This window comes from Stegodyphus dumicola, chromosome X2 (assembly GCF_044657685.1).
Source record: "Stegodyphus dumicola isolate Sdum_Otavi_A_Nest chromosome X2, ASM4465768v1".
Lineage (NCBI taxonomy): Eukaryota > Metazoa > Arthropoda > Arachnida > Araneae > Eresidae > Stegodyphus > Stegodyphus dumicola.
In genome coordinates this window covers 14,907,509-14,935,394 of record NC_140781.1, presented here as the reverse complement: position 1 = coordinate 14,935,394, position 27,886 = coordinate 14,907,509, and the positions used below count along the sequence as shown (strand labels likewise).

At 33.0% G+C, this 27,886-nt stretch overlaps 1 protein-coding gene across 7 annotated transcripts in view; it reads left to right on the top strand.

Moving 5' to 3' along the window:
- LOC118186067 (plexin-A2-like) overlaps nucleotides 1–27,886 on the top strand; it is a 1,141,010-nt gene that overhangs the window by 868,790 nt on the left and 244,334 nt on the right. For all 7 annotated transcript variants that reach the window (XM_085809149.1, XM_085809147.1, XM_085809148.1 and 4 more), the window contains one exon: nucleotides 15,638–15,820. In XM_085809149.1, the coding sequence (XP_085665275.1) occupies nucleotides 15,638–15,820 (183 nt within the window). The remainder of the gene's footprint in view (nucleotides 1–15,637; nucleotides 15,821–27,886) is intronic.

Below are 27,886 nucleotides of genomic sequence, written 5' to 3'. Positions count from 1 at the left end.
TCGAGCCGGAAAGAAATATATAAATGAAAGCATTGGTAAACGCAGAACTTCTCAAACCGTACTATTAAAAATTCTTCTAATACTGTTAAATACTGTACTGTTAAATATTCTTCTAATATACTTTATTATGCTCGTTTTTGTATACTACAAAATATTACAGTCCAGTAATACCCACGATTAAAGGATAATATGGTCCAAGATAAATTGTGAATAAAAGCGAACCTTATATAAAACGTAGTATTCGTGTGAATCCGTAAATACGGTGTAACAAGTAAGACGTTATATAAAGTAGTAATAATATATGCTGTACATTACATTTCTAAACGCTACAGTGTACATTTTCTCTTTCTCGTATGAGTTTGACATTTTTTCGATGTAAGTGTAGGACTGCACAGATATTTTAGTGTTTATCTGCAAAATATTAGTGTAATAGTTATATTTGCCAATATTGATGAAAACTATAAAAATGAAGCAAGGAAACGAAAAATTTATTAACCGGTTGGTGTGCTGGATTGTGAAATTAAGCTGAGAAGATTCTATCATAGTTTTTTTTTTTTTATTATTATTATGGAAAACTGTCAATAAAAAGTGATGTTTTAATGCAGAGAATCGTATATGCATTGCGGTTACGTGGGGCGGCTTAACTACTGAAATCAGCAGCCTCTGTCGGACTATTGTGTTTTTTAAATTAGTTTTGTTTGTGCATGGGCGTCTCTTCCGATAACCTTTTTAAAAATATTCGTTTCTGTATTTTGCAAGCAGATTTTGTGAAAGTGAAAACCTTAAGGATTCCTCTCCCTCAAAACAAACTCTGCGAAAGTATTTCACTCGCTGACTGCATGCAGATGGAAGTAGATGCATAAGATAACAGATTCCCATTCCTCTTATTTATATTCATTAGTCAGTTGCGGAAGCTCTGTTTGGTAATCTCGCTTTGGTTTCTGACGGCTTTTAGACGTTTCTTTTGTTCGGGTCTCCGGAATTCTCTTTTTGAGTCGGAATACTTCCGAAGATAGAGGGTTCCTTCTGCGAATCCCCCTCCTTTCGCCCTGGGAAAACTCGTTTTAATTAACAAAATCCCTTCTCCGTGTGCTGAGAAAGTCTTTTCAGATTGGCGTAAATTATCGACTATTGGAGCGCTTTGTTTGGTTGGGATGGGTATCGCAACAATTCGGTCTCCAACACTAGGAAATTAAATGTCAGATCGGGCTTCGTAGTCTCGATCACCGCACAGTCCATGGATAATGCCAGTGTCGTGTCTCTGCAAACAAAGAATGGATTAGACTATCGTGAAAGAAAAGTTGATGCCTATTTAAAAGCGGTAAATCAATGAGAACAAACCGAAGATCTTTATTATCAAGATTCAAATCAGAGACGCAATGCGGATAGTTTTATTCTACTCACACCCGCTATTGATTTCAGAGAGACTGCACAATGCATTTTAGATTTAATTTCACTTCAGTTCCAATAACCAAATGTGGAAGAATAATCTGGGTTTTGTTTAAAGAATTCGAAATTAGATGCTTAGCTGTGGCAGCATTTTTTAGGAAAATTCTCTCCCTTTTCTTCCTTCCCCGAAGCATTGACATTTTCCAAAATTCCTGAATGACCCTGAGCAATGCATATTCTGCTTTTCTCGTTTCTGAAAGTCTTTACATTTCCAAGGAAACATTTTTAAATGATTATATGAGAATTTCCGTAAAGAACAAATACATATCACCGGTATTGTGCTAATGTATGTCGGGTCGTGGCGTTTTTTTCATGCATGACTGCTGTTGCTGAAATTAAATAAGAATTACTGTGCTTAATTTTCTATTAGAAATTACCTAAGAATTGTTGAAATTCGAAATTGCTTAAGAAGTTTTGTATTTCTTTTTTGAAGCTGTCTTTGAAATTTAAAAGTAAATTAAAAAGAGTTAATTAAATTTAAAAAATAATTTATTATTAAACTTCAAAAATAAGAGAGATTTTTATAGCAAGTCGAGAAGGATAAAATCCCTTTTTTTTTTTTTTTTTTTATTTTTTAAATAGGGATTCTAATTGTTCTATCACTTCTGTTTATTAGGCTAAAGATGTTAAACGTTTGGTAAATACCAGTTATGCTAGATTAAATATGCCAATGCATATATGCTTCCTTCTTGTTAAGTTTTATCAGATTGGGTAACCTTTGGAGCATTAACGAGGATAGGCGCAACTTTTAATGTTCCTAGCGACGAGTTGCTTGAAGCAGCTGCGCTAAATTCAGGACCGAGGAAATAAGAAACAGTTATACGTACCCTGACGTACCAATCATTTTACTAAATGATGACTGTCGCTTTTCATTTCAATCTGAAATTTTGTTTCCTGTACATCTTGTTGCTTCAGAACTTTTTCATCCTGTTTACATAATTATGATGATTGCTGAAACAGTCGAATGACTGTCGCAATAAGTTGCGTGGATTTGCTTAAAATTATCATGAAAACTTCTTTAGAAATATAACAGCTATTATTTTTAAGTTGCTTAGTAAGCTTACGGAAATATTTCTACCCGTTTTTTGAATGCAATAATTTGCATATGCTAACTGTGAGATGTTTAGTACAAACTTATTGTTGAAGTAAACTTAAGATAACCTGCAAATTTAATGTTTGAGTAAGCCTAATCGAACTGCAACTTAAAAAAGGAGAACACATACACTCAGAAAAAAAAAAAAAAAAAAAAAAAAAACTACTCTTTCATGTTCAGTATTACTAGTACTACAGTTCTTGTTAGTTATAATAGTTATAAAAGTTTCTACAGCGTAATTTGCTGAGAAGCACCTTATCTTGCTGACAGGGTGATAGTGATTTTCATGATCGACAGGAATGATTTTGAACATGTTCTGTATTACTAGTATCACAGTTCTTGTTTGTTAGCTTTAGTAGTTATAAAAGTTTCTAAAGCGTAATTTTCTGAGAAGCATCTTATCTTGCTGTCAGGATAATTGTGATTTTCATCATCGACAGGAATGATTTTCGTACTCACTAAAATAATTCACTGTAGTAGCTCTATCCGAAGCTTGAGTGTCTTACGTTGATATGCACCCAGATAATGCGAATAATATTTTTTTTTAAAGTTAATTTTAGCATGTAGCTGGTGTATTTGCTCAGATCACAAAAACGTAGCTAGTATTTGATCAGAATTTCTTTTTCATCTCGCTTGATGGAAAAGGGGGATGCGAAATATAAAAGAGAAAAAAAGCATTTGATAAAGGCAGCAGAGAGGAAAGTAATTCCGAATCTATCTGGGATCTTGGGAGTATCGTTAAATTGTCCCTCATTCATCATTGTGTTTTTTTTTTTACGAGGGGTGAGGGGGAGACGCTCTCCCTCTTGCTTCAAAAGGCCTTGATATCTGAAAAGTACTCATTGCGTTTTCTGAGTCGTCGGCGAAGAGGTAGAAGGTAAAATATTTACTACTTGACTAGAAGAGAAACACGCTAATGTGACAATCAAAATCGTAAAAAACAACCTTATATTTAGCGTAGGTATAATGAAACACTCAATCGATTCGCCTATGGAAGAAGCCTTTTGGATGATTTTTGCAGACCCAAAAGGCTTTTCACATTCACAAAGATTTAAAAAGTTTAGTTAATGATTTGAAGTCCAATCCAGTCCTTCCTAATGCCTTTAAAATTCTACTGTCTTAATTCAATTATTTTTGCCGATAGATGGCGTTACCTCCTCGCACTTGGTACTACCAGAGGGTATAAAAATCCGTTCAGTGGTTGCTTTCCATTATTTGAAGTTCAGATTTTGAGCGTAATGTGCATTTGCCCTCGCTCCCTATTTTAACTTCGCTAATATTTCTTTATGCTTGATCAGACAGCCTGGCTCAGTAAAAGTAGGCGGCCAGTGCAACTCTGATTAAAAATCTAGTTATAACCACGTGCAGTGCTGATAAGCACCACGTGTTTCTGTGATTCCTATTTTCTTCTTTCTATGTATTTCTTTCTCCTGATGAGGAGGGACCTTTAGCTGCCCTCGAAATCGATTGAGTGTTTCATTATACCTACGCTAAATATAAGGTTGTTTTTTACGATTTTGATTATTTACTACTTGTTCAAAATGTAGTCATTTTAAGTGGAAGAGGTCGAGTGGGTCAATAAAAAAAAAGGTTTCCCACTACTACTCTATGTAAAATTAACTAGTTTTAGGAGTATATTCGAAAGGTGTGTCTCATGTGCGTGCTTTAGAAAAAGATGGCTTTTATTTGCTTAAATATTGATTTTAGATGTGTACTTCTAATCATAAAGTGTAAGGAGTTAACGCCTCCCTTCCCGTAAATCTGCTTATTGTGTAGGGCAGGGCTTCTTAAACTTTTTTCAGTCGCGACCCCTATTTATCACTGAGATTTTTTTTCGCAACCCCAGGGCCCCATAATATTAACGAAAATTTTGTAGGGCCCCATAAGCATTGCGCAAATCCGACACATGCGTGAGTGAAACTGTCATTTTTTTCACTTGTACTGTAATATACTATTGCAGTTTTAGGTTATTAACTTTAACTTCTATTTTTAAGACATAGAACAATGTGAAAATTTTAAATAAGTAACAGACGAGTTGACAGCTTCACGTGCAAAGCAAGTAAAATGAACGTTTATATTATAAAAAGAATGCGTCGAAAAGTTTTCGTTTCTTCTTTGTCTGTATTGTCTTATCTTTATCGATTATCAAATACATTAATATTTGGTAATAGTAAAATTATTATAATAAGTTAAAGAAATATCAAAACTGCTAACATTTTTGGCGACCCACAGTTTAAGAAACTCTGGTGTAGGGGATTGAATGGAAGAATCCTGGATCGAATCCGCCCACCAGCGGCCGAGCGGTAAAGACGCTGAACACTGGTAGTTCGGTCTGAGGTTCGAATCCCGCGAACGGGCTGGCTGCATGGGCGTTTTCGTGGTTTTCCCCATGTGTAACGTGTATACGAGCCAGTTTCCCTTAGAAAGTCCTCCACGAAAGGCATCCCTCCCTTTAGGCAGATAGCCCTCGTGTGCTTTGCCATAACTGAATATTCCATTCCATTCCATTCCTGGATCGAATCCCGACTACGGTAGAGTTGATTTTTCTCTTTACCGGCTTGGAAAAAAAACTAATGGTCTCTAGCTTGATGTTTGAACATGGTATAAAATAATTATTCACCACTAGATTTAATCGACTGAGTGTTGTGCCTTTGATCACTAGATTTGATGAGCCTGTAAGTGAGGGAAAATATAGAAATTATTGTTTTGTATAGTGGTTAGCACGTCCATTTAGCAGTTGGAAGATCTGTGATTTGAATCTTAGCGTGGGTACAAGTAATTTATCATATTCGAAATGTTTATGGGGCTCTACAGAAAAGTACTGTCATTGCTGTAACGTAAGTTATTGTTGCTTCCAATTTTACGGCGCAAATTTAATAAGTGACCTGATTTATATGACAAAGTTATTCTGGATGATAAATTTTGGACAAAACTTAGCCATGATGTAAGAATTCAGAAATAATAATGTTAAATAAAAACGAAATGAAATGGGAACAAAATGAAGATTAAATGATTGGCAGACTAGAAATGTTCATTCTGAGTTTTTAGAATTCAATGATATTTCCTTTCTGAATTTATAATCATTAGCTATATTAGCAAAGTTTACCTTTCTCTCAAAATAAATGAAAGTAATTGCAATTTTGCCTCCTTTCTGCTAGTTAATTATTCATGTTAAAATAATTTAACCGATGCTAAGATTCGTTTTAAAATATATCTTCGCAATTCGTAGTTCATAGTTTTAATTATAACGGAGTAGAATTGCATTATAAGTGCATATTATACACACGTTTCAAGACAATTTAACGGTAAATAATCATACCACTTCTCTTTAAAACTTTAAAAATTTTGGCAACCTAACATGAAAATGTAAATTAAACTCTGTTGTAAGTATAACGTTAGTAATACTTAACCTAATTTTCATATATGTCTGTCTCTATATAAGTATATATATTCATATATGTGTATACAGTTGATAAAAATGACAATTTGAGGAGGAAAATTCTGTCGTCACAACTCAGGAAGTAACAAAGAAAAATGGCGAAAGTATCCTTTTTCGTCCCTGTTCTTTTCTTGAAGGCTGCGGAGTGGGAAATAGGGATCTGACTCTCCTTGGAATAGAATGTCCACTCCTTTTCGATATTCTTTCAGGAATATGGGATCATTGGCTGGAATCCTCAACTTCTCCTATGGATACTTTTTCTCACCGCATCCCATTTTCCTACCTTACTGCCAAGGTTTCAGTCTTTTGGCATGCCTTCGTCCTCCAGAGGGAAGAGGTTGTATATTCTTAGGCTAGCCCACACAATACGACGGAAATAGAACCGCTATGTGCGAATAATGCGGATGTACCATGCTCCTGAACTTCATGCGTCTGTCCTTTTCCGGTGTCCACACAGATCCGCTCCGGCTTTGTGAGACAGTCACTGCTTCAATATCCGGCTACCTGGCCGACAAATCGAGTCATTCTACGCTCCCGCTTGTCAGTTGTTATGACCCCCTCCTTCATTCCTAGGCTTTCTGAATACGACAGCAGCTCTGATTCGCTCCCTATTCTGTTCTTTCCTAAAGTCCGCGGCTGTTCTGTTCCTAAATTTTGCTATTTTCCAAACTTAAAATCTGATGTATTTCAGAGTATTTTCTATTCTAACTTAATATTTATAGGGGGTAAGGAACTGCGAAAAATACAAGAAACATTTTCTTCATTTTTTATTTGAAATTCATGTGGCGAAACAAAATATATAATCGTAGCTGTTGAATTAAATTCAAATATTGGAATATTTTAAGCAATACTATTCATATGAATATATTTGTATACACAGTGGAACTTCGAGTCTTGTGTTTGCGCATTTTGTATTTTGTGGTTGTGCATTGCATTCCCGCGATGTAAAGCTGTAGCCATCATTTTCGAATGGCTGCAGGATCTCTTTTTGTATCGTCAATGTTCGAAATTTGTAAATTATAGGGTCTTCGGTTTACTGTAAATCCCAGCCTTTACTTACACATAGTGAGCTGATAAGCGTCTGAAAAATGTTTGTAAATACTGGTAGAAGGGACCGAAATAAGTGCATTTTGTAAGGGAATGTGAGTGCGGAAACAGTACGTTGAAGTATCGGGCGATAGATAAAAGCGTTTTGCTGGCGTAAATCGTGATTCCCCGTGTAGATATCGAGCGTTATGTCTCAGTACACAAACGCGAAGGTCGAAGACTTGCATTTTATCCATGAGACTGCGAACGGAAACAAAGCAGTTATTCAAAGGAAGTATTCTGCTGCTTCTTCGTTTTAGCAGTCCCATAAAAGCGAGTGAGCGACTTGCGCATTGGTGCAGCAATGCATACCGTCCAAAATTTCGACGGGGAATCATGATTTACGACATCAGAACGCTCTTGGCTATCGCTCAGCAGCGTCCTATACCACTTCAACGAGCGGTCTCGTTGAAGTATATATATATATATATATATATATAGAAAAAGTTTCAATTGTCTGTTTCGGCGAAACGCGTAATGGGGTTAGCTTGATTCGACGTTCAAATAAATGAAATTTCCCTTGAAAAGCCTGTTTGGAAGTCGAATTTGGCTAATTTACCATTTTCCGCTTACTTTTTAACTTTTTCAGTTTTTTAATATTATTTTATTTATGTTTTACATGTCTAATGATTTGCTTTTCATATGTATTAATTTTTGAAAACGTTTTAAACCTTTTGGAGCAGCAGCTCTTGGTAACTTTTAGGCGAGCTTTCTACAATTTTTATATTTTACTTATTTTGCAGCATATTGCGCAAGATGTTTTCTAGACCAAAATTGGTTTTTCACAAATTGTTATTACTGCTTTGCTTGATAAATTATATATATATATATATAATGTTATATAGTGTTATATAATGGGTATATAAATTATATAATATTATATAATGGGTCTATATCTTCGTGATGATTTAACTCCAGTCCCCGTTAAAACATTATTAACATTTTGCTTTCAAATTACTTCAAAACATCTTTCAAAATATAACTTACCAGTATGGATGCACACTTTTAAAATAATTCTACTTTAATTAAACTTAGGAGATAATATAATCAATTAATCAATACGGTTTAGGAAATAAATTATTATTAACTAACTTTGCAGCAATTGCGCAAGTAATAATAACTTGTATTCGCACTAAATGGATTTAAGTTCATACAACATTTGATATGCTAAATAGCAGCTATTAGCACTATTTATCTCTTACCTAATGTACCCACTTTATATATTATCTCCAACCTTTTTAAGTTTTAAAGTTCTTATACAAAAACTTTACTGTATTGAAGGTTAGCAGCCTCCTTACTTTTATATCTTGCTAGTTTAACTCATATTGAAATCACTAAATGTCATTCCACTAGATGACAAACTTGAAAATTTAACGCCATGCCTGCTACAGGTAAACCCAAAAAACAATTTCTATGAAAAACATTTAACTGTATTTACATGATTACATGCGGTACTTGACATATTAAATATATAGGACAGACTAAAAACAATCTTAACTTTCGAATCAATAACCATAGAGCTCAAATCAAAAAATTCAACGCACAAAAAAATAACATTAAAATAAGTACACCATCACAACTTAATACAGCAGAATTAGAACACTTTAAACACCATGACTTCAACTCTATTCAACTTCAGATACTAGATATAATACCCAATCACAAAACACGAATTTTTCAGGAATCTCTCTATATACTAAAACAACGTTCACTTTATCCATATGGACTTAACACTTATATACATAGTCATAGAGATACTTCTAAGAAGTCTATTTTCAGCCAATTTAAACTCTACAGCATCAAAACGCAGAGAGGAAAAAGAGGAAGCAAAATAAAAAATAATGCGAGATTTTTATCCACTTTGGATACACTTGCATTGAAAAAACAATTGAAATGTTTTTTTGACTCAGACTGTTTTCCCAAGAAACTTCTCAACTGGTTACACTCCTGTACTAATAAATTCCTTATCAAACTAAAAAAATTCATTCAAGAAAGCTACGACGACATACAAATCATTAAAGACATGATTCTTGATTTTAGTCTTTTCAGACTCTCTAATAGTCTCACTCAACGCAAAATTTATTTTAAAGTCAATTTTCTGCATCCGCAGTTTGACAATATTCATTTCTCAAGAATCATCAGAGATTGTAAAGATTACTTCCCCGCAGTTGACACTATACCAATGATTGCATTTAAATATCAAAGGACCTTAAGCAACTTGCTTACTAACCACCATGAAATAGATGAAACTGCAGAATGACATTGTAAGACACCAATTTACAGCAATTACGTAGATTCTCATCACCAGCACATAATTACTGGCAACCTGAATATCATACAAAACCATCAACTAAAAACACTAATGAGTTATGGTACAAAATTTAGACCAGTCAGAAACATGACTACAAATTACTGTTACAAGACTTTCGAAAACAACATCAACGAATTTAAAGCAAGCTATCAACTGAATTTTCCCATAGATACCTTCTTAAAATGGAAAGCTAAAATTCTTCAACGCATATCCACAGAAATCAGTCACCTCAAATTTAAAAGTACACTGAACTGGTCGCAACTTACATCTGATATTAGTAAATTAAAACAGCTTTTTACTATTACAAAAATAGATAAAGCAACTAATAACTTTAGCATTATATGAAAACAATTCTACACTGAGATTATTCATAAAGAACTTCTCAACGCAACTACTTATCAATCAGCCAACCTTACAGAAACATCTATAATAAACAGGATTAAAACTTTTCATAAGAAACTCAATATTACTTTCAATGCAAACTACAACAGATTTATTAATCTTTATGCGATTCCCAAATTCCATAAAACGCCATTAAAATTTAGATTTATAGCTAATGGAACTAATAATTACAAGAAAAATATAGACTATTATTTTTCAATTCAACTTAATAAAATCTGTAAATTTATTTTCAATGATTGTAACACTAATCATAACTATTGCTGGATCATTCATAATAACACTCCTGTCATTAATACCATTCATACCATTAACATCCAAAACATTAACTGCTATGATTTTGAAAACTTATATACCTCACTTCCTCTAGAAGAAATCTATACCAGTCTACTTGATCTACCAAAACTTTTCCCTAATATACTCAATATCATGACTCTTGACAAATGGAAAACCTACCTAAAATGCACACTTTTTCATAACTACATCAAGTTTCAAAATCAACTTTTTAAACAAGTCAGAGGATTGCCAATGGGCTTACATTCCAGCACCTCGATCTGTAATATCTTTTTATTTGTCAAAGAATTTAACTTCCAAAAAAATCTACAACCACAAGAGTTAAATTACTACAAACACACCTACAGATTTATTGATGACCTTATTACAATTAATAATTTTGGTAAAATTGAAAACTCCGACATTTATCCGAATTGTCTTAAACTTAATAAAACTAATAATTCACAAAATAGCATAGACTTTCTAGATCTTCAAATCATTAACTACAAAAAAATTTTACTTTTTGACAAAACAAGAAACTTCAATTTCAATACTAACAAATTAATAAATTGGAACTCCAACATATCCAAAAAAGTAATTAACAATACTATAATTAATCAAATACAACGAATTAAAACTATATGCACAGATACAATAGATTTACAACGCGAAATTTTGATCCTTATCAAAATTCTCAAAAATAATCTAATTCTCTTTCAATTTATCAACCATTGCCTTAAAAGAGCAGGCGTTAAATACTCACTCTAAATCATTTAACTGATAGGGATATGATAATTTATTCCTAAACCTGAGAAGGCGGTATAAGTTGGATGACTGTCAGTTGAAAGATTTGTATATAGTGTAATTACTCAATTGTATATATTGTAAAAAGCTAATTGTCTTCAGACATATACTGTTACTATACTGTTACTAAAAAAATGGGCCTATTTCCTGCCTTTAGACTGTCTACTAGCTCTTGGATAGCGAAAATGCCTTTTTCCTTTCTTAAATTCTTAATCATTGCGACACGACAATTAGCCAGAAATTAATTAATTTCCATTCACTAGTATTTTTAAAAAAATCTTAACAGACGGTCTCTCTCAGATAAGAACTCCACAAAATACATCCCTCAAGAATTCCAAGTCCCACCCACTATTATAAATTTCTTCACCCAAGTCTTGCCGACTGATATAATTCAAAGCCCCTACTGCCGCTAAGAATTTTCGGACACCCTACACTTCTGAGTCAGACACGAAGAGAACACACTGCCAACTCCCCCACTAGAAAGAATGTAAGTTACTTAATACCTTTCTGGCCTTTATATCTTCATGTACATTCACTGATCTTATTTATATTATTTTCTATTTTATTTTTATATTATTTTTATGTTCTCTTTGATTTGTTTTTGCAAAGTTTGCATTATTTATCTTTTTTATAATCTTCTATGTTTATTTCAACTTTACTTTGATTTCGATTTCATAATGACAATTTCCAATGTTTAATTTCTACAAATAATATAGTACTCAAATACATAAAGATGATAGTGTCGGGGACGATTACTCGAGTTTTACAAGATTTCTCTACAGTAATTGATTTTTACTCCAAATTGAATTGACTAAAATGCTTCATGAGAATCAGTTCTTTGAGTAACAACTATTCGCGGAAATATTTGGCCTGACTAGAATTGCCGGTTTGGCTTTAATTTATAACTCGAGTAAAGACGAAACACTTTCATATTTACGTATTTCTATCAATTATTGATCATTGAACGGGAGTTGGTTTGTTCCCCTTGAAAAGTCAACTAATTTCCGATCAATGACAATAATTACATGTTTTAATTTTTACTTTTACAATTGTAATATTATTCTTCGTGATGATTTAACTCCAGTCCCCGTTAAAACATTATTAACATTTTGCTTTCAAATTACTTCAAAACATCTTTCAAAATATAACTTACCAGTATGGATGCACACTTTTAAAATAATTTTACTTTAATTAAACTTAGGAGATAATATAATCAATTAATCAATACGGTTTAGGAAATAAATTATTATTAACTAACTTTGCAGCAATTGCGCAAGTAATAATAACTTGTATTCGCACTAAATGGATTTAAGTTCATACAACATATATATATATATATATATATATATATGTGTGTGTGTGTGTGTGTGTAATTATATATTATATAGTTACATATATATATACCCAGATTAAATTTCTCCAGTGAGTGAAGCACGCGCAACATTTTTTCCTTCTTTGGATATAACCTGAATGTATTCAGCACAAAATGGCGGAATTTATGCAAATCATGAGATAACTACGAAAACTTCTTTCGTCTTGGGAATCATGTGCTCGAAATTTCCAATATTCTTGTTTCCCTCGGGCAACTATTGGGCTCCAGTATATATTCAAGTAGTGACTTTCATCGTTGTATATGAGATATGCATGCGTATTTATTTGTTGCAGATTTTTTTTCTGCAGTCTTTCTTCGAGCATCTACTTGATGCAAGGCAGTTATCGTTACTGGGAATGGAGCTTTTGTCAAAGAACTGAATACATTATTTGAAATAAAACATATAAAAGTGTTTGTCTCATCGACATGGATCTGCGTTTCCCTCGACGGCTTACATGTTATTAACGCTTTCTAGTTGCGAGAAATATCGGCGTTATTCGTTAACGCAAGAAATGTGAACGTTCTTCATTGTTATTGCAGTTTATTGCTTTAAGCTAAACTGCTAAAGCCTGGCATCTAGCCTGTGTGCGTTTACTGTCAAGTTTTGTAGCTTGTTAAATGAGTTTATGTTCATCTCCATTTAGCGCTAAGCAGCTGTTTATTATTGCTTATTTAATTTATTGTGTGGTATGGAAATATGGATAATGATTAACAAGATACGTAACGTAATTATATTTCCCCTTGCACATTAATTCTGGTGCGAGAATTTTCAATTCAAGTTTCTCATGCGTTATGTCCCATATTTTGCTTTTTACACATATTGGTATTTTAAACATCTCTTTTGCGTTACTTTCAAATTCTCATGTGGCCCATTGAGATAGCTGAATGTAGTTTCATTGTTTTTAATTTATTATCTCTTTGCTTGCGTATACTGCATTTCCCCGAGAAAAATGTACGCTAATAAAAAAGTCAAAGGTTAGAAGTACTATTCTGGACACATCCGTTAAAAGTACGCGGTCACAGCAGATCCATTTCATTAGATTCTTAGAATAGTATTTATCTCGATTTCTGTCCTTTTTTTTAAACCACCCAGACTTTTGTGGTACCTCCCTTCACGCAGTATAATGCTTTTGCATAATTGAACGAGCTCTGCTGCCGCCGCTTATGAATGTTTGACAACATACTCTCGGTAAGCATTATGAATGTTTGAAAGAGGTGAAGCTCCAGGATCGCTGTTACTGTAGCAGTCAGCAGGGATTTGTCGTCGCTTGTGCTTAGAGCTAAAAGGAAAGGAAGGCCCTTGGCGAAGGTTCTCTCGGATATAAAATCAAAAATATAAATAATTGAAATCAAATTCTACTATTTTAAAATTGAAAACTGGGGTGCTCGTAAATGAGAAACCCATCCTAATCAACTGCTGTGCCTCTTGTGCGTGGATGGGAAAGTGTATCCATCTGATAACTGTGAATTCCTAAGTAGTCATTGTAGTATATTCATTCAGCTGGCAAATTTATTTGACTTTATTTATTCATTTATGTTATCTTGCTTGTTTATCCCAATAACATCTGACCTTTTCAGTTACTGATGAAAGAAATGTAAAATATTTTAACAAAGAATATATTCAACAATGGCTTAATTTTTTCTTATTGGTGTGAAAAACAATTTAGCAAAACTTATTGTTTAAGAAGTAGCAATCGTGATTTTGAAGGGAAATCGGGAAAAGACTACTTCGTATTAAATAGACCGAAAGCCTTATGCAACATGATTAGGCATTATCCGCACCTTCATGAACTCATCCAACGGCCGAGCCGTAAAGTCTCTGAACATTGGTGGTCACTTCGGTCCGGAGTTCGAATCCCGGCGAGCGGACTGACTGCACCGGCGTTTTTCCCCATGTGTAACATGTATACGAGCCAGTTTTCCTTGGAGTTCCCTTAGGTAGATAGCCCTCGAATTTGCCGTAAACCAAACCAAACGAAACCGTACCTCCATCAAAAGTGGCCAACTCGTTAGCAAATTTGTTATTTATGAGAAACAATATGTTTGACTATCTTCATGGCTTGCTGCTATTGTTCTCTTCATAAATCATAATAAAAAAGCAGTAAAAAAGAATTTATGAGCATAAACAAAAGTCTATATGGACGATGTTTATATTTTTACTGTCGATAGGTATCGTTTAGCGAACTGACGGTTAAATGTAAAGTGTATAAATCAACATGTGTTCAAACACAAATGGGGCATGTGGCATACTTGATTTTGGCATTGTCGCGTGTACACTCGAAAGTACACTAAAAACGTGGCAGTTTTATGGAACGTTGAAGGTGGGAAGGCGGATAATCAAAAGTGCTACTGATTTGTTGATAACTCGATATTTCAATCAGTTTTACTAATAAATGAGTAAAACTAAATAACATATTAACTTCTTTATAGAAAAGTTAGCTGATGTTATTTGGCACGATTTAGCTTTTAATTGTTTATTTTTTTTTTCCCATTGTAATGTTGGCTAAAACCGTTCACTGATTTAATTCGTTGACTAAATTAGGAACATTTTAAACTGTTTAAATTAATTTTCTACAAATTATATAAAGCACACAATTATAATTTTCTTATTTCTATGAGCTTTACGTTCAATTTTTCGAATTTTAAAAAAGTTGTATTTGTTGATTCCGAACCCCTTACTGAAAGTATGGCTAAACTGAAGTTTCATGATTTTTGTTACCTAATTAAAACAGCATGATAAAATCTCTCCTTAAAGTTTTTTAAAAGTAACTTTCGTGTGAAGCTATTATACATATATATATATGCAACTAGATAGATAGATAGATTAAAAGGCAAACAATGTTAATATCTTGTTATTGCTTCTTAACTTAGTGCAACATAATTTATTTTATGAATTTAATTGTTATTCATGTGTGTGTGATTATGGCAAAGCCTCGAGGGCTATCTGCCTAAGGAGAGGGATGCCTTCGTGGAGGACTTTCTAAGGGAAACTGGCTCGTATACACGTTACACATGGGGAAAACCACGAAAACGCCCATGCAGCCAGCCCGTTCGCGGGATTCGAACCTCGGACCGAACTACCAGTGTTCAGCGACTTTACCGCTCGGCCGCTGGTGGGCCAATTGTTATTCATGAATAATTTAGTACTGAAGAAAAATGCTATACACAACGCTTAATTATTACTTTTTCCATGTCATAAGCTCTCTCAAAAATGGTAGGAAAAAATATTTTATCCTTTGTTTTTTATTTATTTGTGTAACCTAAACAGCACTTAGTGGAAATTTAAGTTCGTCTGTTGTAAACATTGGTATGTTATACTTTGTTATTAATGAAATTGTTAATTTCTTGTGAAAGTGTATACCTTCTAATGGCACTTATATTTTCTAACTTACTTCTTTATTTCTTTTGCAGCAAGTGCAAATCAATGACGATTTTTGTGGTATGGACGTTAATACGCCACTTGGGGGCAGCATGCCTATTGAAGCCACTCCTGTTCTTACTTATTCTGGACTTCTTTTGACTTCCGTTGCTGCTACTTCCACCCATGATTACACTGTTGCTTTCATGGGCACCGCTACTGGTCATTTAAAAAAGGTAAGTTCGTCTTTTTTTTTTTTTTTTTTTAATGGGCATAATTTTAATACCTTTAAAGAAAATTCTCGATTGACTTTCAATGGTAACTCTGAGGGACATTAAATAATACGCTTTTTATTGCACAGTATTTCTTGTAAGATCGCGATCTAGTTTAGATTGGAGCAGCGGTTCTCAACCTTTCGACCAACGCGTACCATCTAAACAAAAATTGAAAACCTTTAGTACCACCACTACCAAATACTGCTACCACCGGTGGTACTCTTGAACGAAGTTCAGATCGCATAAATTTACGAGTGTTAGTGAAAAAACTGTATCAGAATGTTGGGGTTTTAATTTTTGAATTTAATAGTTAAAAATACTTTGCTTCTTTGCGTACCACCTATTTTTCTCTTGCGTATCACCGGTTGAGAACCCCTGGATCGGAGTTTTGCGACCATTATGTAGCAAAAGAATTTCCTGACTTTCCTCTGAAAATTGCAATTCAAATTAATCTATGATGTATTCCATCTTAATAGGCTTTCAGAACCCTTGCTGTAAATGACTCATTAATTTCGAAAATCCTTGTTGCTTGTGGCCGAATTGTTTTTTATGGAAAGTTAGAATCATGTTTATGTTTAACTTCTTTACATAAGAAACAAAACAGACTGCATCGTTCCGTTTGCATGCCACACGGAACGATTTCCTCTCTTCTTATTACTTTACTACTCCGAGTATTAGAACTACGAATACGACTGACATTCAAAATAAGCTGGAAATCGTATGGATTGTGAATGTACGGCATCCATTTTTGTTTCGACCAAGATAATCCAAGATGGCATACTCGGAGTAAAAATGGCTCCTGATGCTGTGTTTTGCGGGCTTATCTCGAAAATATGCGTGCTAGCTCAATGCAGCACGGATAAAAAAAACGGTGTATTCAATAAGATAAACTTTTTTTTTTTTTTTTTTTTTTTAGGGCGGGAGAAACTTGGGTCAGATACGGTGTCTGAAATTCAGTTGCCCACAAAGAATGTCATATCTGTAAACGGTTCGAAATATCAGGTGGAGGAGAAAGAAAACTTTGTTATGTGCGATTTTTTAAAAACTGGATGAGCTCAACAAGAAGTTCTTATTTTGTTTTATTTATTTATTTTTTTTTTTTTTTTGACAGGAACGGAAAACAGTGCTGAGAACGTAAACAGGGTCTGAACTTATAAATTTGATGATGCTGTCAGTATAAATTACTAACATGGCTTTCGTTTGGTGAATTTCAAACTTGCGTTGTTAAAACTTCATATCTTATTTTAGTTATCATAATCGTATCTTTTCTTTAAGGAAGTCTATTAAATTCGTGAACTTTTAAAGTATGGAATTAAATAACTCTTCTTTCTACCCCCTCCTTCAATCATTGTCCTAAAATTAAAGTAGTATGTTTACAACACAGCATTTCGTTAGATTCCTGCCGTTTTTTCTAATTGCTTCGATATAAAATTCCAAAATGTTTGGATAGATTACTTAAAACTGTGTAATGCCTTTCTTAAAGAATTCTGAAATCCCATTATGAAAACACGAGTAAGACTTTTCAGATTAGAGTTTGTGTAGATAATTTAACTGATATCATAAAGGCAGGCTTGTAATTGCTTTCTGTTGTAATTTCCCGATACGGAGATTCGCACGCGAAAAGTATTGGCAAAGGCTGATTCCTGCTGCGAATGTAATTTGAAAGACAAGTAGAAATTACGAAAATTTTTACGAATAGCAGCGTGAAGCGTGCAATTACGGAAGCGCGTATTAGGAATCCACAAATGAGTTATTTTTCTTAATTCATTTGCGGATTCCAAAAATGCATTTCCAGTTTGAAGCCAATTAAGGATGCACATTTAAAAAGAACACAAAACATCTCAGTACCTGCTGTTTTAATAACAACAGCATTGCATAAACATATTTCATTGCCAGAAAGCGATAGAGTTTTTCATACAGTTTGCTTTTTTTTAAAAAAATATATCAAACAACAGCAGTTCATGTTATGGAAGTAATTTGCTGCATTAATATTATTAATTATTAATCTCTGTTGATCTCGTTTTATATAAAAAAATCATAAAATATGGTAAGGATTGGGGCTATGTAATAACTGTCCCTGTAAACAATGGCGCCATCTAGTTTAAAATAAGTGAACACATATTTTAAATTTCTCCTTATTAACATCATTTGTATTATTACATCAGCAAGAGTTTATTTCATATGTATTGCACATGAAGCAAACTGTAATAGATATGAAATATTATTTCACATATGAAATAATATTTCATATGAATTTCTTACGAATTGCGAGTATATCGTTTTCTCACGAATCGTTATTGTATAATAGTAGCCGTTAAGGATTTGCTCTTTTGGAAAGGTAAATAATGGGTAATAATAAAACGATTTTACTGAAACGTGTGCATTTAGATTAGTGCAATGTATTGCGTAATTATCGTTCATACTTTCAGCTTTCCCTCCCTCTTAAATAACGCAATGCCTTCGCGGGTTTTTAAGATAATTTATGTAGAGAAAAAATTACCTTTAAAAAATCTAATTTTTTACTGTGTTTGTCAATGTATTCCTCTGCCAGGGAGAAAAAAAATCGTTGGAATTTTCTTATTTCCTCTCTCTTCGTTAAAATCTCTACTGTTGATTTTTCAGAATTTCTTGATCTTTTTTTGTCAAACACACACATTGAAGAAATCATATAATGACAAGTATAGTGCAAATATGAAAGTCGAATGCAGCGTAATGGTATAAATAAAAGTACTGTGAAAACTTTAGAAAAATTAATATTTACGTTTTCCTATTTTAAAAAATTCCAAGCTGATTAAAATGTAGTTTTACAAACAAGTAGAAAATTCTTTTAAAAAAATCCTGTTCCCCCCTTTTTTTGTGGGGGGGTGTTGTTTATTTGAAAAGACTAAGTACACGATGACTAACTCTCCTAAGGGAAGAAATGCCCTCGGAGGGGGCTTACACGAGCACAGTTTTTATTCAACAGTTAGTAACGTCCTAGCCATTAAAAGAAATTAATTAAATTTGTGATATAAAATGGAATGAATAAGTTTAGACTGTTGTTGCCATATAAATGAAACTAACTTGAATGCCTCTCAAGTTTTCTGTAGTTTTTCTGCTGTGTTGAGATGTGCCAGCCATTAAAAATGGCATTTAAGATACTCGAAATAGATATTTTTGCAGTGTTAAATACGTGTTTCCCGAGCATCTATCTAGAACAGTGTTTAAGTAGAGTTTTTAGGCCGAATTTTTTAAAGAAACTATAAATAATAACGAAACGATTTTTTAAATCAGATAGAAATCGACAACCATTTACTTCAGTAAGAGAAAAAAAATTGCTTTTAGAAACTTTTTGTAAATTTGTTTATTTAGTGGTTTCAGTTTCAATTGTGTATTTATTTATTTATTGATGGTAAATCATGAGAAATTTCTACTAAGAAGCAACAGATCCAACAATTCGGAAAAGAATTTGCTGCATTAAGCCAGGAAAAGCTTGATCAGATAACGGATTTTTTGTTTTTCCTTTTCACAATGCAGTTAAGAGTCAAGCTTTTGATAGAAAAGAAGAGTGTAACTTTTATTAATCATCCTTTTGCATTGGTAACATATTGTTCCTCAAAGTGAAATCATACGTTTTAGGCTCCCAAAAGTGAAATTTTATAATTTTGACAAGATTTCAAAAGTTCAAGGAAGCGTAATAACAGACTGAAAGACAGCAGTTGATTTCTACTAAAGTGTCCAGAAATTTCATGAACATGCCGACAGATGTGATTTTTCTTCGAATATGTAATTTTTATGCTTTCCACCCTTAAACTTCATTGAAAATTTTACGTACATAATTTTGAGGCTTGAAAAATGTACAGTCTTTTAACTAAAATTCTCAAAATCAATTTTTGATTATTTTATTCTTTGATTTCTTTGATTTTTCAATGCAAAAATGTTCAAGTAATCAGAAAAGATTTCTCGAAAAAGTATTGTAGTCCATAATTCAAAATGCTTTTCAATATTTCGAGATGTGATTCTCTCCCTCACACGAAAATATTACTAAAAAATGGGAATGAGTAATAGTTAAGTATTTATAACATGGCTTATGTAACAGATTTTATGGGATAATTGCTTGTGAAATTGTCACTTGACTAACTGCTATTTTTGTTATGAAATCCCATCAACACTCTTCTGTCCATACCTTAAGTCGTTTTGTCCTCATTTTTCCTGCGCAATCCATATAAAAGACAGAGTTGTATCACCTCCTGCCCATTGTAACATGTGCAGGAAAAAACTTTTTTCCCCTTCCGGTTCTCCCTTTCATTTCGTACCACCTGCTTTTATTTTTCTCTCCCTACTCTTCTAGCTTTGACAATGATTATGTATAGACCGTAAAACGGGGGGAAATTTTGGAGAAAAAAAATATGCACAAAGGGAGAAAGGATTTAATGTTTTCTGTGCTCCTTTCAAATGCAGTTTTGTTTCTCATCTTTTTAGTGGTGGTTGCAATATTTTGAAACTTATCGCCATTGCTATGCTGCCTAGACTTTTGAGGCATACGATCGTATGTTTGAAACACAATTCATCCGAGATTCTGTAATAAGTAACTTTCATCTCTTGTATTTGAATTGCGGTGTTGTATAGTTTTGCTGGAAACGTCCGTGTGATTAATCAAGAAATGTTTTCAATTTCTTTTTTACAGTACGCTGACAAAAGACTGAGCAGACATAAAAAATATCTCTCTTTTCCCCCCAATCTGTTAATCTATTTCTGTTTTATTCGCATACCTGTAATTAATAGTGCATGATGCTAAAAATAGTTTAGAATATCATTCACTGTTGACTGTTTAAAAAAATGGAATACGCGCAGATCATGCTTTCCATCGGATTTTTTTTTTTTTTTTTCTTACTTATTGGAATACGTTTCAGCGAATGGGGTCGTGAAAATTTCTTGAATTCATCACAGATAATTTCTTGGTGCCAATAGTCGAGAAGCTTGCTATAGAAATATAATTCGAATTTAATTTTTTCCTTCGAATGAGAACTCTGAAATAAAACGGTAGATTGAGAAAAACCTTAAGGCGTCACTTTTCTAAATTTTGCATAATTATTCCTGATTTGAAAAGCTTGATTTTCCGTAACAATATATTTGATGTCAGTCTTATTTTACAGTTACTGATTTTAAACCTCTGGCAGAAGTACCTCAAAGAGCATGAATATGAAAGGACAAAAAGTACTTGACTTTAATAAAGAAGAATACATCTTTATAAATATTATCTTCACATTTTCTTATGACTGCAGTTTGTGATAGAGTATGCTTCTAGTTAAAATAAGAAAGTAAAAAATAATTAAATAAATGATTTTCATCCCATTAGAGTAAAAATTAGCATGAAAAGCTAGTAAAATAGTGACACAGTTTTTTATTCTTTATTACTGAAAATGTTGTTGATTATTTCGTGTAAATCTGTGACAGCAATATCATTTGTGTAATTTTTAATGGGAAACGTGACAAATGCAGAAGAGGAATATCATAAGTTGTGAAGTTTAACCCCACTTGCTGTTTATTTTTCCATTCTTTTTTGCCTCTTTTTAGTATTTATTATACCTATATTAACATTTTCATATTTACTACAAGTATTATCAAAATTCTTAACTATATTTTTTTATTTGGTATCGCATCGCTTTGGGTGACATATTTGGTTACTTAATGACAGTGGCATTAAGTAAATCCGTGGGAAGCTTTTAAATGGTTCATCAGCAAGCCACAAGCAAAGTAAACACTGCTTAGTGGCGTGTGGTTCGTTACATTCGTAGCACACACTGTGGTTCATCTCAGAGTACGTACGTATTTTGTAGTATGTACATTTAAATTCTGGCATATTTAGTTTTGATTTCGCATGGAAGTGTTTTAGTCTTCTAAATATAATCCACGAATATTTTTATTTGCAATGATACTTTTTTGGATGACAAAAACATTTTGACAGCTGTTTATGTTGATTTTAAGGGTGCTCATGATTCTGTCTGGAAGCAGAATCCCCCGAGTATTGGTATTTCATCAAAATTTATTTGGATTAGGTCTTTTACAAGCCATAGGACTTGGAGAGTAAAGTTTGAAGATTCATTCTCCAAATGTTTTAATTTACTGGCTTCTTTATGGATCAGTTACTAGCTGCGTCATTTTATTATTAGCTGCGTCATTTTTAATATACAGTTACTAGCTGCGTCATTTTTAATATGCATATATGTAATATAAAATTATATGAATCAGAATTATAATATAACTATAAACATTAATTCTTCCTCTCTATTCTAAAATCGTAATAACTTCTCTGCATTGCGTCATTCAAATTAATCATGCGATCTTACGTAACCGTTAATATCAGATGCCTCTTGACGACCAATCACCGAATTGCAAACAAAAACTTTTCTCTTCGCGTGCTTCCATCTTGCATAACTACGCACTTCAGCTTTTGCCCTCTACTCTGCTAAGATGTAATTTCGCTGGCTTGCTTTCTATCTTGACAATATATAAAAATGTAAATCTTCTGTGGAAAGGCACGACTAGAGTGCCAAGTGATTGTGGCCACAAATATCAATTGGAAATAAAAATGGAATTAAAATCGCTTCGACTGCCAAATTCTTTAGATATTACCAAGTTAGCATTACTAGCATACTACGCAATCAAAATTCTTCTTCAATATGGGTCTAATCACGCATCTACAGTGTTCCGTCCTTTCCTTTGCTTTTATTATGACATATATATATATATATATATATATTAAAAATGACGCAGCTAGTAACTCCTACCAATGATCCAGTTTCTTCTCTTAAATCGACACCGCGTATTAATTGACTATTATTTGCTGATGATTTGGTAATTTGGGGTCTACTATATGCTGATGATTTGGTAATTTGGATCTACTTCTGTCTACTATTTGCTGATGATTTGGTTATTAAGCTGAAAAACATGGTGCAAAAAACCTTGAAATAAGGCTCTGCAGGTGCTCTCGAATTGATGTGAAGAAAATAATATGACTGTAAATTTGGAAGACAGCTTCACAGTCTTTTTCTCTAACCCATGAAATTTTTCGCCCAGAGTTAAAGTACCAAGATACTTTGATTACCAACACGGACAACTTTACTTATTTGAGAGTGACTTTTAATAATAAATTAATTTGGTAGCTTCATGTTGAGCAGCTTACCGAACGTGTTTCCAATAGACTTAGTATTCTTAAGCGTGCAGGAGGATGTATCTGGTGGTGCGCTCGGTCCACTCTTAACATTACATTTAATACTTATATCCTGCTTTTAATAACGTGTTGTTGTGCAGCTCTCATCACAGCCCCACAGTCGGTGGTTAATAAACTTCAATTGATGCAAAACCAAGATCTTCGCTTGATTACAGGAACTGTGAAGTCCACACCTATCGATACGATGTTAGTTTTGACAGGAAATTCCATGATATTATGAAAATGAGGCCCTTGGTTCTCCATGAAAAGCTACTGCGGACGTAGGATCCCTACACTGGAGGACACCTGACACACATTTTCGGCCGTTGCAGTGGTGCAAGGCTGAATAACTATTAAATAAAGCGGCCGACCATTAAAAAAAATTTTTTTTAATAAAAATCCTAAAATGATGTAAGTAAAACAGCAGATATATATATATAGAGAGAAAAGAAATCGGTCCATATTTAATTTTCTGTCCGTACTTATTAAACTGTAAGATACTTATATGCATTGAAAAATTAAATAACATACCTAAAATAATTATCTGAGAAGGAGAATTAAATGAGTTGGGCCGAAACAAATCTTTATCTTCTCTCTCTATTATAGAGCTCTGGTATGATAGTTTAATACTTTTTCCTCCCACAAAAGAACTCTTTAGAGTGTACGATACTGTCTTATTTTCCCCATTATATCTCAGTGTGCAAAGCTTTAAACGTTGTGAAATTCACGCTAATTTCTTCGCTAGTTTAAAAATAACATGTCTATTATGAGCTTCATAAATCTTCACATGATTTGTGAAGTTCTTAATGCCCAAGCCCATTATGAATTTCACAAATCAGAAATCAAGAATATATTGAAGAACTCAGTTTTTTAAAATACACTTTTTAAATAATCTAGTTCATTATTCAACTGAAGAGCCAATTCATTCGCTAAGGGTTACGTTTGTAAAGCGTTATGCATTGGCACCAACATGCTGATTATTTTCTTGCCTAGTCCCATACTTTACTTGAAAGTCCTTAATTAATAATGTGATTTATTGTAATTGTTAGGCTTATTCATTTAGGTGATTCAGCGTTTCATTGTCTAATCATTAATTGACCTGATTCCTTTTTTTTTTTTTTTTTTTCTTTTCTTATTTTTTCCTCCCTAAGCTTATGGTGGTAGTAATTTTGTTGATCTTTTCAAACGAGCAGTGTCTCACACATAAGGATGCAGTACTTATGTATATATGCATATATTTAAGCGGAATTAATGCTTAGAAATTTTCCGATGACTTTTCAAATCTTACGCCTTTGGTTGTGAAAAAAAGGTTGATCTGTGTGAAGGAGGTTATCATGTCGAATAAATTTATTCATGTTTTTTAAGTGCCTCTCGCTTTCGTTACGAAATGTATGCAAATCCACTTCAGCATTTCTAAATGCATTTTTAGTTCACCAAAATCCTCTGAAGAGCCTTCATGCAACTACAGCGGCATCATCAAGTCTCGCCGGGCCAGAAATCTGAAATATTTATTTCTGATGTTAAATTCGTTCCTTCTTCGAGTTAATAAAAGAAAAACCGTCGAATCTGCTCATTTAGATGGTGGAAATGTCGCAAATGAATAATTTGGAAATAAATATAAATGTTATACGTATTTCCTCCCCCAGAAAAAAATTATTCTCTTCCCCTTCTGTATATTAAGGATAAAATGGAACGTGATGCACATTCTGGATGACGAAGCGAACGAAAGAAGAAGGGAGTCGTGCACGACTAATGCGGTGTCTAAGTTTGCAGCTGAATCAGCCTGTAAGTTGCGGATTCGGCAGTTCTTGAGTAGTAGTACCTAAAAAAGAGAAAACATAGGTAGTATTGCTTTAGTTGGGAGAATTTCTAGCGCTGGGCTTGCTTTTCGTTCAGAATTTCTAATTCTCCAACCCATCACAGAAATGTTTCACGGATTTGAATTTAAAACACCGCCGGATCGAAGCACTGAATCTCTGTTGATGGCAATTGATTTTCTATAGGTCGAGTCATCCTCCGTCCCTAATCGAAATTGAATTTCTTTCGTGGGGGTACCCACCGTTTGCATAATGTTCGTAAAAACAAATTCAAAATGATTGGTGCTCAGCGAAGGATAACTACGGCATGTTCTTCGAATTTTCACGTTATCACGCTAGGAAGTCATGTTGTTGCTCTACGACTGATAATGAACCTGGTGGTTTCTTTAAGATAAAGTGTGCATATTTTCCATGAATTTTAGTGACCTCAATTAACAGTTTAAGATAAGTATAAGTGATTTAATGACTTATAAGTGCGTTATGAATTTCTGTTAAAACTGTGTACTTTTCCTAAAATAGCTTCGTTGCATGTCTGTTGACGTGCATAAGAAGGTGGTGGTGGTTCCACTTTGAAGAACAACCTCTTCTGGCTTGTTGCCAGATCACGCAGTATGAGGCCTTTCATTATAATCCCAAATTATTCATTACACCATTTATCCATATGAGAAAGTTAGACATGTAAAAAAAATATGTATTTCCAAGTAGCATTTTGATTCTTTACGATCGTAAAATGTTTTTAGTATTGCATAAATTTTAAGTATAAATAACAAGTGATGTTTCTAATGTCATATAATATATTCCTAGGACTCAAAATTTGCTCTTTATGCACAATAGTTTCTGCATCAAGAGTTAAAGCTTGTAGCAATACCAAAATTCTATAGAAACCCATAGCTTATAATGTAAATCAAAATTAGCATTAGCCACTTAATTCGCCATTTTAATTTGGTTATTTGTAAATACGTGTGCTTACTGATGACTTCATTTATAACTATCGCCAAATAGTGTAGTGGACTGTCCCAATTGTTTTGTATATAAATATTGTAACTCGTTTTATTTAAATACGAATTACTTTCTACCTTATGGCTTCCGTTAATTATTAAGTATGACTTTATAGGACGACTTTTAGTGTGCCTGTGCTTTTCTTTAAGTGAATACTTTGCCGGCATATTTCAGATCTACGCTCACTGATACTAATCACTTATTTCATCTGCATTATAAAAAAGGACGTTTTTTCCTTTATTTATTTTAAGGAGACGGTGGACTCTAAAATAGCTAAAAATCAACCAAAATATTGAATTTGTTTCTTTACTCTCATCATATTCCCTATAAGTAACTACATTGTATGCAAAAAAACCAAGCTCAAATATTCTAATTTTTAAAGAAGTTACAAGCATTTAAAATGGGTAAACAACGTAAACTTTACCCTTTAAATTTTGGAGAAAATTTTTAAAAATGTGTTTCAACAGTTATTTACTGATATAATAATTTATATATTTGCCAAAACGAAGTGCTTATTTCTTTAAAAAAAAAAAAAAGGCTAGAAATGTCGGTATTGATAACTATTAATTGAATTTAAGTTTGGTTATGTGAATACTATACGTGTAGAACAGGAAGAAACAAACTCGTTTTCTATACTTGTTGCAGGAAGCGTGATTAACGTCCCTTGAACCAAAGCAAAAAAGAGAAGTTTACCTACTTGGGAAAAAACTGAAATAGTAAAAATATTGTACATTAAAAGATAATGCAAATGAAGGTAAAACATATGAAGTGAGTGAATTTTAAAAGTTTCATTGGGTATAATGCGAAAATTGGTTCTACCTCTAACTTCGAATCACATGATTATTCGCGATATGTTTATTTTTTCTCATATTTAATATTATGAGATTAAAAATAGTTAAGTGAAACGAAAATGTTATCTAGTGTCTACATATTCATATTTAATTTGTTGTTTCTCATGACCATGTATTAAATGTAAGTTTGAAGAAAAACTTTAAATTCAGTTTTCTCAAAACAAAATTTTTCGCAGTTTGTATGTCTTGAAAATGCTCCATGCGTCTCATTTTTAGTTAAAAATGAATGATATTTGGCAGAATCTGTCTTGTTATATGTTACAGTTGGTCTATATATGTTATTTTGGATATGAGGTCATTAAGAAGTTTAAACTTGTGATAATGTTTAACAAAAGGTGACATTTTTCCGAAAACTAGGTTTAAGTTTACAAAAATCCTTTTTAAAAATTTCTGATCCATCATATTTAATAACGGATACACAAAAACTTTTGTCAAGTCTTTATAACTAACATAAAGGAAAAATTAGAAAAAAATATTTAAAATTAGCGCGCAAGGAGCATTTTTAATATTTAATTAAAATAAGTAATTATTTGTTTAACAAATTTTTAAATTAAAATAAATTGAAATTTTGAACATCTGTTTTATAAGCTGATCTTATAATACGTGTATGTATAACATTTCTTGTTGAAAACACAAAACTTAAAAAACTAATTTTTAAAGTCCACCGTCCCCTTAAAGATAGTTTCTATTTCACATAGATACACAAATGGACCGTAAAAAAAGACTGATTTAGATTTAAATTAACAAAACGTGCCGAAAGAAGTTGGAAGGGTGACATGCTCATTGATTATAGCAACTTAGGGCCTTACTTGTATTCGTTGCATTCAAATATATTTGTTTAATTAACCATAAAAATATCGTGCATCCAAGCTGTATCTTTAGCAAGAGGTTTTTCTAATTTGTTATTCTCAAATTCTCTCTCTTTGAACGTAGTTTTTGACACCGTCATCAATTTCGTCAGTTCTCATCCTTTTCAACCAATTTTTACACACATCGGAAAATGCATCTCCTCTCCGTTGGTTTTGACATGTGATGTGTCTGGATTCTCCAGCGTTTCTTCCTCCGACAAGAATGCATACAGTGGAGATTTGTTCTTTAGAGGATTTCTTTCATACCTATTAAAAATAAAAATAAGAATGTTGTTACTTAAGGTGCTGTAAATAAATTT